The sequence below is a fragment of the Nematolebias whitei genome, chromosome 21 (genome assembly GCF_014905685.2).
Source record: "Nematolebias whitei isolate Nwh7 chromosome 21, NemWhi1, whole genome shotgun sequence".
Classification (NCBI taxonomy): domain Eukaryota; kingdom Metazoa; phylum Chordata; class Actinopteri; order Cyprinodontiformes; family Rivulidae; genus Nematolebias; species Nematolebias whitei.
The window spans coordinates 16,009,698-16,021,694 of NC_056518.1; the positions used below are offsets into that span (position 1 = coordinate 16,009,698).

The following is an 11,997-nucleotide window of genomic DNA, read 5'->3' on the forward strand; positions in this document are numbered from 1 at the left end:
AAACTGAGCTGCATGATGTCCGCATCTTTGAAAGAAAAGTACACAAACTGAAGGCAACATGATTTAACTTGGCAAATAGTAAATAGTAAACTTATATAAAGTATTATTTTTAGTCAGAGATGCTTAAACATTCTCAACACAACAGAAGAATGAAACTGAAGAGATTCAACAACTGCATGAGCACACTGACGGTTGTCATCTTCCCAGGGATTACTTCAACAAATAATAACATTTAGTTAGAGGAAATTGTGTTACAGCAGCTGGGAGGAATAAAATAAACTTGGAAGTGAGTTGAGGCAGCAGGAAACACCCAAGTGTCTGCACTGCACCAGGACGAAGACTCACTTTTTGTTAAGGTCACGTCACAGCTGCTCCTCAGCAACTCGTCTCATTATTGCAAATTTTCTTAAAATTCAAGTATCAAAAATGTGAAATTAATCCATTGACTCATTATGAGACTCAAGCAGATGTAAACACACACCGTGTCCAGCATTTGCAGCACTTTGTCCTGCTCACAAGCGTCCAGCCCATCGATGATGACAGCCATGCGTGTCTGGTTTTGGGTGAAGCCGTCAATAGTTTTGGCCATTTTTGACATCAGCTCAACTTCATGCTTCAGGACCTGTTGAGACATTTTAAAAGCATAAAGGAATTTAACATTCGGTGCTTTTCTTGTCAGGAAAATTGCCTGTATTAAGTCTTATAACCTCCATCCTTCCATTTATTATCTGCCACTTATTCAGGAGTCAGGTAGCAGCGGCAGCAGCTTAATCAGGGAGACCCAGACATCTTTTTCCCCACAAACCTCTTCCAGGAAGATTACAAGACATTCCTAGGCTAGCCAAGAGACATAGTGTCTCCAGCGTGTCCTGGGTCTTCATTGGGGTCTCTGACCAGTTGGACATGACGAACCTCCCTGTCAGAAGCGCATCCTTACCAGATGCCCGAACCACCTCAACTGGCTCCTCTAGATGTGGAGGTGCAGCAGCTTTTCTCTGAGTCTTTCCCAGAAAGCTGAACTTCTCCAACTATCTCTAAGGGAGAGTGCAGTTACACAGTGGAGAGAACTGGTTTCCACCACCTATATCTGCAATTATCATTCTTTCAGCCACTGCCCAGAGATTGTGGCCATAGGTGAGGGTATGAACGTACCAGTAAACAAAGAGCTTTGCGTTGCAGCTCAGTTTCCTCTTTGCCACAACGAATCGGCAGAGTGTGCAACACTGGGGAAGCTGCGATTGCATGATTGTTAATCTCACATGCCATTCCTCCCTCACTCATGAACAAAACCTCAAGATACTTGAACTCCACCACTTAAGGCAGCACCTCACTCCCAACCTGCAGATGGCAGTCCACCTTTTTCTGACTGAGGACCATAGCCTCAGATTGAGGTGCTGATCCTCATCCCAGCTGTTTCACATTCATCTACAAACCACTCCAGTGAGAGCTGGAGATCACGGCACGATGGCGCCAACAGGACCAAATTATCTGCAAATAGCAGAAGGAACCACGAGGTCACTGAACCAGACCCCTGCCCCCTGGCTGAAATAAGAATTTTGTTTATAAAAGTTATGAATAGAATAACAGAATCTGAAGGGGTTCGACTTACAGCTGATTCACACAGTTGTTCAAACAGTCGTTTGCTGTTTTATAACTTCATGAGCAAATTTATTGCACCTACAGCCATGACAACAATATATCAAACAATTGATGTTTACAGTTCATTAGGTAAAAGTGCACAAGTTTAATAATCTACCTTCATAAATCCTTCACTTTTGAGCTTATGGAGGTTGTTGGCAGCACTGTGCAGGCGTTTCCTCTGGGAGTTAAGAACAGAATCAGCCACCTGCCACCACGTCTTACAGTTGAGCAGTAAAGCCAGGCCTACCACACTGGCCATGGCTATCAGCACTGCGTTTACTGTCAGGTTCTTGGGGTCCACCTAAACCAAATAAATAAATCTAATTAAAATCTAGGAAATGTAAGTAAGACCATGCAGCTTTTTCTACCCATGTAAATCTAGATTTATCATTATTTATACTTAAAATAGTGTAATTTTTTACCAAACCTAAATCCCCACTGAATAACTATGACTACAAACAAAAATCACTGGATTTCATGTAAAAAAGGTGCAACTGTCACGGTTATTTTCAAATAATGCAAATTTTCCATAAACTTACAAAAACATTTTTCTTGAGTAATTTAACCCACCTTAAAGATGGCCAACAGTGCCACTCCAGTTATCAGGCAGCCAAGAGTCAATGAAAACACCACAAAGGAGGGAACACAACATGTTTTCTTCCATTTTTGACCTGAAATGTTGGAGGAATGTAGACAATATCAGACAAATACATAATCATTTTTTGTAACGTGCATTAGTGAAGGAAAAGCTTTTAAGATCTTTTAAATTTGACTCATTTTTGATGATGTTTGAACAAGGCAGGAAAATCTTGAACAAGAAAATCACAGAAATAGATATTGGCAGTACTTCTCCCCATCTTAGTTGACATCTTCTTTTAAAACCACGTATGCCATTTTACACCCTCTATTTCTTGGACAATACTAGTCTCTACAGGAAGCTACAGTAGTCCCTCGATCTTTCGCGGTTTTTCAAAGTAAGATTGGACATGACCACTGACTGACGGATGAGTCACACGAGCAGCATGGATTGTTTATTTAAAATAAATTATTTTAAATGATTTAGCACCTGCTAAATCATTGGGTGCAGGGAGAAGTTCCCTCCTGTAGCCTGTCATGATCTCCGCTCTCAGCCACCTGCGGCTCTCTGCCACGCCCACATTTCTCCTCCAGCTGAAGTAGCTTCGTGAAGGGTTAACCCTTTGCTGTCCAACTGCACTTCTCTTCTCTACAATTTAAATACTGTAATATTTTAAATAAACAATTCATGCTGTATGGATTGTTTATTTAAAATATTACAGTACTTATATTTAAATTGTTTACTTACACAGAAGGAGGGAGATTGGGAGCGAAACTGGTGATGAGTGTGATTGCAGTGTGGCAGAGAGTGGAGATCTTGACATGCTGTGCTCTTTTAGAGCGTTTAGAGTTTAGAAACGTTGTTTGGAATATTGCAAGAGTGTGGGAAAGGTTTATAAAGCATTAATATATATATATATATACTAAAATAAACTACTACTTACTACTACTACTATCCGTACTTCGCGGTCCCTACACCCCACGATCATTGAGGGACTACTGTATTTTACTCACTAGGAAAAGCCCGGATTCTCCTGATTAAGTGTTGGCTGAAGGTATTTTTTGGCATGGGGTAATTTCTCTGGCATGGTGGCACCTCCCAACAAAATGCACATTAAGTCAATTTGTTATGACCACGCTTACATAAATCTGATCATAAAGGTGTTCTCAAAACCTTTTGAACACTCAGTAATGTCGCACAAAGGAAAACAAAGTGTGATCTTAACCTTATGTGATTTTTTTTTTCCACTGTCAATACAATGTAGAAGCACCTAACAAATTTTAGCAAACTCATTTGCGTAAACAAACATCGTGAATATGCTTCTAAGCTTTCAGATATAAATATACATTTTCATTTTGTTTATTAGATCTCACCCTTGATCTCGTCGTTCATAAAAACTCTAAACAGTCTGGTGGCCAGGAAGCCAAACTCTCTCTCACAGGCGTCTGATAGCGTGGCAATCATTTCAGCTAAAGAAGTCTCTCCTCCAACACTCGACAGGCGGTTATAATCTGTGAACAAGAACCTGTGGAACAAAACCATGCAAATGGAACTTGGTAATATTGTCGACTTAATGCATAATGCTGATAAATTATGCTAAACTTTGTGTGTGAATTTACAGCTCAAATCAAGTGTGGGAATCCTACAAACTGACAGCATGGTGGTACACGTCAGTTAGATATTTTTAGCTGAACTAACGTTATAATATTCTGTGAGCATAAGCAAACTGCAGTGACTGAAGGGTGTTTTCTGTGTTGATCACCTGACAGGCAGGGCTCGAGCAGTCTGCTCAGGAAGCTCCAGGGGGTTTACAAACATCAGCTTGAGCAGCAGCTCTAGATAACCGACCTGACGAGCCAGGCGGGTACTGATGACCCACGCCCAGTTCCAGTTCTCCCTTTCACGTCGACTTCCAAAGTACACCAACACTAGAAACACAAAAAACACATACAACATATCAAACCATTTAGTATTTGCTGTGATTGTTTATTTTTCCTAAAGTGTGTAAGGAAAACAAGTTAGCACTAGTTGTATAATGGCACCCTCTAGTGAGTTTAAATTTTAACAAGCTGAAGGGCAATTTTAACATAAAACACTAAGATTCATTTCATTTACCAATATGCATTCATCTCAATACAAAGCAACTCAAAGCAACGTTTTTCCACGTTCTTTGGCAAATTTGATCTCCTTACCAAAAAAAATATAGAGCAGAGCAAGGAGGCTGAGGGATACAGCAATTGCCAACTTGGGATTGACAGTAAAGCCCAGAATGACAGCAATTGAGCCACAGAGAAGCAGGGTGAGGAAGACCACGAGCCAGGAGAACTGGAACAGCGGCTCGATCTGCTGACCTGCAAATGTCTTCATCTCATCTAATGAGGGAGAGACAATGGAGGAAAGCGTAGAACTGAGAACAAAAACACTAAATAGGATTCAGATGTAAGGCACGTTACAAAAATCAGTTTTCTCCATGTTTTATCTTTTTCAAAGATAATTTTCTGTTGATGCATGAGCACTTACCCTCCAGCTTTTTAAGAAGGAAAGACTTGCCACTCCCCCACTGAGCGTACAGGCCAACGCAGATAGGTGGCTGCATGGTGGGTTCACTAAGAATATCAGCTAGAGCGCTGCTATACAGGTCATAACCCAGCATGTCTCCATCCGATTCAGTCGGGGAAAGGTGCTCTGTGTGAGACAAACAAAAGGTTAACAGTAAAGATAAAATTAAAACCCCACATTTAGAATCAACTAAAGAAGATGGGTCATACTGGCTCCAAATATCTGTGTCAGGATGCTTTTCTGGTGGGTGCAGTCAATGTTGTATGGAGTTTCTCCTGTTTTGTTGGGGCGGTACAGCAAGCGGCCATCTTTGGGGTTCCTAAGCAGCAGCTCAGCCAGCTTTCGGCTTCGTCCACGGATGGCGATATGGAGCGGAGTATCTCCTTTCTGACTCAGTGAAAACACAAAATGGGTTAATTAGCTAAACTAAAACTAATCAACACTGAATATGTAACATATGTTGTTTCTTGTTAACCATACCCTGTCCACTGCAGCCACTTTGGCTCCTTTATCCAGCAGCAGCTCCACTATCTCTATGTTCCTCATTTTTGTGGCTTTGATTAGTGGAGTCTCTCCATCCTAAAGAACAAACAAAATTACATTTTAAACACTACATACACAGCCAGTGTTTCTTTCTCACAAGCTAAAGTAAGAAGACATTGCTTTACATTCATTAGCTGTTAAATATGTATCTATTGGGGCCTATATTTATTTTATTTTCAAATAAAACAGGACAATAATCATGCTCTTCTTGTTAGTAAACATCAAACTCCATATTCTAAAAAAGTTAAATCTGGTCCTCTGGACATTCAAAAAAAATTTTTTTTGAATGTCCAGAGAACCAGATTTAACTTTTTTAGATTTTTCTACCTGGATTATTGAGCATGCATCAGGATCAACTCCATATTATTCATTTCCAGTGACATTTGTTACCTTGGTGCAGCTCTCTGTGTCCGGGTTACACTGCAGGATGTCTCTCACCATCGTTGCATTAGCTTTCTCCACCGACCAGTAGAGGGCAGTCTTTCCATCCTGAAGAGAGAAAGGCAAAAACAAACACAAGCTTGTTTTATTTTATTCAAATTAAATATGTTATGAATCACTATGCCTGAATAACAACAAATATATTAGGATAATCTGTGCAAAAACTTGAATATGTGTATAATGTTTTAAAGGGGTGAAGGTGTGTTATTTAACAAAACCTGCGCTTTTAACCCACGGTTAAAAGTTCACTTACTAAAAGACGATAAGGATAAATAAGACTGATCGATTACATTTCACACTGAGAACATGAGCAGGAAACACAGTAGGAGAGGGCGGTCTACCTGGCCTTTAACGTCAACATCAGCATATTTGTTCAGCAAAGCTCGAACTATCTCCACATGACCTCCTCTCACGGCTCCAATCAGCACAGTCTCTCCACTCTGAACAAATAAAAAAAGAGCGAGAGAAGACAAAATGAGATGCAAGACACAGATTTTATTGCACTCAGATTATATTTAATGCTGCTTATTGTTTCTGGTGTCAAACAGCAGTAAAGAACAGTTTAGTGCACTTTACCCTGTCTGGAATATTAACATAAGTGCCAGCATCAAGCAGGTCCTGCACAATCTCCGTGTGACCCTCTTTGGCAGCGATGGCGAGGGCTGTGTTTCCATCCTTGTCTGTCATGTTCACATTTGGGTTCCTCTTCAGCAGTTCTTTAACAACTTTAGTGTAGCCACCTTTCACTGCTACAATCAGAGCTGTCATGGAGTTCTGAAGAAGCAAGGAGAGAAGTGAATCCTACAAGTCTAGGTTCTTTAAACACTTGTTTTCACTCTACATTATTGGACGACAAAGATGTGTTACCAGACTTTTTGGACTATAAATCGCATCTTTTTGCATAAAATAGCAAGTCCTATGACTTATAGTCCGAAGCAACTAATTTACGTTTTTTCCCATAATTTATAACTCAATTTTTGGCTGAGATATGACGATTTCATTCATTTTGACATGAAAAATATTGAACACTACCATTTTCAGCTGCTAGAGGGCACTCGACCAATAAGGCAAGCCACGTGTCTCATTAATAGGTAAAAGTCGATATTAATGAGACACTTGGTTTGCCATACAAGGCACCTTTAGCTCGCTCCAAAACTCCAGGAGCTTCATTTTGCCGTGCCACCCAGGCGAAATGCAGCTGGTTTGACCATTAAAGTGCATTTATTAAGGAAAAGTTAAACTGAGACACACCTTTGACATAGTGTTGAGCAAACAAATAATTGTTTTTAAGTGTTAATCTTGTAAATTCTTGTTAAAGTGCTCCCGTGCACGCTCCCGAGGCCGCCATTTGGCAGCCAATCGATTTTTGGCACAACACCGGCCCACATTTCCGGGTGGTCAGCGATGACGCATAATAGATGTGACTTATTTAAAGAAGCAACGTATTTATGTTTTTTTTCCACTTTATTTTGGACTGATGCGACTTTTAAGTCGGAAAGTACAGTAATTCTCTTTCATAGCTTTTGTTGTGCTACTCAAGAGAACCAGGGTCATGAAAGTAACCTAAAGTTTTCAGTGATGTAGGAAGGAGATTCTAAGCTGCAAAACCTAATATGTTTAGTTTTAGTAGCTTTATGAAACACTGCTGGTTTAAGACAGTTTATTTATGAGAATCAAGGCTACTAATCACTTACAAATGATTGTTTCTGCAACATTAGCTACATATCTATCTGATTATTGATGCTACGTGTAGAACTATATCATTCAGTTTGTGTCAGAACAGATGCAATGTGACATGAAAGAGGACAGCTGCACAGTGCTGAAGTCACAATTAATCACCTAACAATCTAATATCACATCATCACTTGTGTTTGCACCTCTTATTGACAGTAAAATTAACAGTCTGTAGTGATTCCCTAAATGATAAAAACCTTTAAAAATGCCCTAAGAGCAGATTGATATATTTTTAAATGTGTTGGTGTGATACCTCAACAAATGTCATTTTATATATGTATGTTATCTTGCACAAATTAATTTTTAGTTGCTTTTATTTAGTAAAGTAGATGCACAACCTTGAGATTTATCTATTTCAAAGTTGATTCAAGTAAGAAAATAAATAAATGCAGTCATATGAAGACTAAAATTGTACATTGATGTGTCTTTACATATGACAGCCTGATAATCTTAGATACTCTGAATGCTATCTATGATCTACGTACAGCTCCTTCCTGATCCACATCAGCTCCATTGGCCAAAAGGTGCATCACACTGTCATAGTGACCCTTCCTTGCTGCCCAGATCAAAGGAGTGGTCCCATACTGCAAAGAAAAATAGATAATGCTGTTAAGTACATAAAACGCCAAAGCCAAGAGATTACTTTGTCAACAATCAAATGTTTTAATTATGAAAGACAAAAAAAAAGGAGAAGGAATAAGAATTAGACTTTCGACCGACTGATAATTATGTGCATCCTCTGTGTGATTAAAAACAAATAAATGATAAACATCTGTCAGTATGCATGTACCTTGTCCGAGCAGTTGACCTTGGCTCCGTGCTGCAGCAGAAGATCGACAATCTCTGCATGGCCTCGACCTGCCGCCCAGATAATGGGGTAGACGCTGTACTGTTGGGCCAGAGGACAGCGGTGAAGTCATGCACAGAGTAACTAATGATCGGTGTTAGGACTGCAGACAGACAAACGCTTAAACAGCAGGTAAGCTATACATTTTAGGTTTAGTGCGATATAGAGCCTATTTAAAACTATAGAGACTTCTCTGCTTTAAAACTGTTTAAAACTCAAAACCTGAACAAAAACACAAACTTTTATTGATTTATTCTGAGAAGAAATGCTTTTATTTTAACAAGATAAGAACTTCACATGAAAATGACATGCAAGCATAAACCAGATATGTGATAATGTCAGACCGAGTACCTGTCCAGTGATGTTAGGATTAGCTCCTTTTTCTAAAAGCAGCTGGACCACATCTGTGCGATTCTTGTAGGCCGCCCACATGAGAGCAGTCCATCCTCCCTGTGCAAAGTAATAATAATAATAAGCCCATTTGTTAAGTTTTACTGTTATTAGAAACACAAAGAGAGAAAAAAACTCTTACACATCAATAAAACAACTATATACTGTATATAATGTTTAATATTTAGAATGTAGGATCATTAAATAGTTTTATCATAGTAAAGTGCAAGGACAGCCATAAAAGTAACACATTTAAGGTTTAGAAAATACACCAAATCTAAGCTGATTTTGCTGTAGGAGAATGTGCTATTTATGGATGGAGTGACACACTTTCCAGTGAGCGACAACGTGGTTTATCATAATCCAACTGCAATGACTGGTTGTAGCCACTCCTGGACAGCCTGAACTGCACTGAGTCACCTGACATCCTGGCTCAGTCTCCAAACATTACACACAAAAATATGTATTTTACTTATTTCTATACACGACATGTTCATTGCTCATTATGACTGCTTTTGTCAGAATTTCTGCCTCTAAAACGAGTCAATCCTAAAAAAAAATTATTAAATAAGTATATGTATTGCGATAGGCTCAAGGATACACAAAGAATCAGGTATAGTTTTGCAAAAAAGGCACTCTGGCTGACACAAGTCTGGATCAAATGTATTCTCATATCTCTGACCAATCCCAACACAACTAAAGCGTAGTAAATTTAATTTGTTTTAGAGAGGAGCCATTAAATAGTAATTTAATTTTATGTCCATTTCCAAGCAACGGGAACTTCAACCACGACTTGGATTGACACATAAATGAAGACAACATGGCTAAATTATTTGAGGTCATTTAAAACTATATTCCTGGCTTTTGTTTAGCTAGCATTTCTTTTTCTAATAATAAAAAAAAAATAAATCAATCCTAGTACCAAAAATTCATTATTAGGCTTGTACTTTATATTACACATCACTAATGTTGTAGCAGGAATATTACAATAACATCCAGGCAGATGTTATAAAGGGGGTAATTCAAACAAAGGTTAGATGCCTGTAAACTAAAGGTCTCTCTTTAAAGTATCTTGTTCATGAAACTCACTTTGGACAATCGCATGTGACAACATGGTTTGTTTTAATATGAAACAAGTGTTAAGATCAGGGATAAAATATATTAAAAAATATAAACTTTTCCAATAATAAGTCCTACCATGTCTCTGTGCTCCAAGTTGGCATTGTTCTCCAGTAATTCCTTCACCACCTCGATGTGGCCCTCCTTCGCTGCTGAGATCAGCGCTGTCCAGCAGTCCTGCACACATTGTCATCCTGTTACTTTGAGGACTCCCATCAGACATTACATCCAGGGGAACATTCATCAGTCGGAGTGCCATCATACCTACCAGCTGATCATACCAAATGCTCTTGGGGGCACGCTGTCTCATTGATACTTGAGAAGTCAGACAGCGGGGTACACTGACCAGAGAGACTACAGAATCTAAAGCCTCTGCTCTTTTCGTGTGCGTTAGTCCAAGTTTGAGTGTACCATGTGTAATAGCAGGTTATAAGTGTGTGAGATGTTAATAAAGGGTGTGTGAGCATGTGTATGCGAGTGCTGAGGTGGGAGGGTCCATATCCATGAGTGTATGTGTGTCTGGAGGCTGGCTTCTGAAGAAGCAAGGTGTGTTGGTGAGCAGATCCTGTCATTAAGTGAAAAAGAGCAAAGGTAAAGGTGTGTGATAGGGTGTCATTATGGCTCATAATAACTGAGAGCTGAGCTCTCATGTGGTGAGTTCAGCAAGACGGAACATCAAGGCCGCTACTTGCATCTTCTTTGTTTAGTAGATGATGTGGTTACCATGACCGCATTGTTTTTTCCACTTGTGCATCGACTCTGTTGTACACGTGTTCGTACGCATGTGTTCACATTAGATAATGGTATGTGAGAATAACGGCATGCTTACAACGTCATCAAAGTTAACACAAGCTCCTCTCCTGATGAGTTCTTGTACGATCTCCAGACTGCCCAGCTCTGCAGCCACCATCAGGGGAGTCTGTCCATTCTGGAACAAATACACAGGAAATAAAGTGAAATAACTCCTGTTTATCTCAGAAGCAAATTAATTTGACTATTCTTGTATTTATAAAGTGAAAACTCAGAAACAGCTTGAGCCTGTAAATTAAATACCATATTTTCCAGCTTATAAGTCACAGGTTGTTGTTTTTTTTGTATAGATTTGTCAGTCCTGCGACTTATACACCAAGCGACTTATATATATATATATATTTTATTTTCATGACGCAATTTTTGACTGACACATTAAATTTCTAAGAACTGCAAAAGCAAGTCCTCCCGTGTGCACTCGCTTCACTCAGCTGGTGCAGACAAAGGAACGCTGGAGAGCTAGCAGCTCCAGTTGCGACAGATGGATGGCGCCACGCCGCCCAGGCAAAATGAAGCTGTTTTGACCATTAAATAAACGCATAATAAACGCATAATAAACGCATAATAAATGCGACGGGTCAGTGGTGATGCATAATAAATGCCACTTATTCGCCGAAGCGACTTATATGTTTTTTCCTCTTCATGATGCTTGTTTTGACGGATGTGACTTATACGCCGGAAAATACAGTAATTGTAAAATATTTTCAAAGTAATCAACAGAAAAATACCTACTCTAAACTTATCGTAAATAAGTAACATAATGATCTTTAAAAGCTCCAGCTCAAGGGAAGTCGTATACTTTTTTAAAGCACTGTAACTCTAGTGAAAATCCTTTCCCCCACAGAACACTTGTTGCATAACCTCAAAAAGCCTCTCATTACTGTGTAATCTTCCCTTACTTTCCTGAGCCAACAGGGGGCTTGTTGTGATACTGGATGACTTACATCGCTCCTACAGTCCACATCTCTGAACTTGTCCAAATGTGCCTTGACGGCAGCCAGGTCCTCCTCCTCCATGTAGCTGAACAGGCTCTGGACAGCTAGGGAGGTCATCTTCATGGAGGTGGTGGTATCCATGGCTCTCTGCTGACCACCTGCACACTGTGAAGCAAGAGGAAACCCGATAAGAACTCCCAGCATGCAAATGACACCAAGGATATTTGTTACTTGAGCTGTAACGCACTTTTAAAAGGAGTATCTCACTGGGCTATGACTGGAGACAAGCTCACGACTAACTTGTGTTGTGGGAAAATAAGCAAACCTTCAGTGAAAGTCTCACTGGATTCTGAGGGAGGTGTGGTGCGCATTTGAAATGTGCATGTGGACTAAACTGGAAC

At 39.7% G+C, this 11,997-nt stretch overlaps 1 protein-coding gene across 1 annotated transcript in view; it reads right to left on the reverse strand.

Annotated features, from left to right (window-relative positions):
• Nucleotides 1-11,757, reverse strand: part of kidins220a (kinase D-interacting substrate 220a) — a 46,437-nt gene extending 34,680 nt beyond the window's left edge. The window contains exons 1-18 of the mRNA XM_037694967.1: nucleotides 11,606-11,757; nucleotides 10,681-10,779; nucleotides 9,930-10,028; nucleotides 8,694-8,792; nucleotides 8,286-8,384; nucleotides 7,981-8,079; nucleotides 6,338-6,535; nucleotides 6,103-6,201; nucleotides 5,711-5,809; nucleotides 5,258-5,356; nucleotides 4,987-5,164; nucleotides 4,739-4,903; nucleotides 4,411-4,590; nucleotides 3,981-4,146; nucleotides 3,592-3,743; nucleotides 2,212-2,312; nucleotides 1,757-1,942; nucleotides 482-622 (exon numbers count right to left, since the gene is read on the reverse strand). Coding sequence (XP_037550895.1) covers nucleotides 482-622; nucleotides 1,757-1,942; nucleotides 2,212-2,312; nucleotides 3,592-3,743; nucleotides 3,981-4,146; nucleotides 4,411-4,590; nucleotides 4,739-4,903; nucleotides 4,987-5,164; nucleotides 5,258-5,356; nucleotides 5,711-5,809; nucleotides 6,103-6,201; nucleotides 6,338-6,535; nucleotides 7,981-8,079; nucleotides 8,286-8,384; nucleotides 8,694-8,792; nucleotides 9,930-10,028; nucleotides 10,681-10,779; nucleotides 11,606-11,737 — 2,391 coding nt within the window. The 5' untranslated portion in view covers nucleotides 11,738-11,757. The remainder of the gene's footprint in view (nucleotides 1-481; nucleotides 623-1,756; nucleotides 1,943-2,211; nucleotides 2,313-3,591; nucleotides 3,744-3,980; nucleotides 4,147-4,410; nucleotides 4,591-4,738; nucleotides 4,904-4,986; nucleotides 5,165-5,257; nucleotides 5,357-5,710; nucleotides 5,810-6,102; nucleotides 6,202-6,337; nucleotides 6,536-7,980; nucleotides 8,080-8,285; nucleotides 8,385-8,693; nucleotides 8,793-9,929; nucleotides 10,029-10,680; nucleotides 10,780-11,605) is intronic.
• Nucleotides 11,758-11,997: the final 240 nt, after the last annotated feature.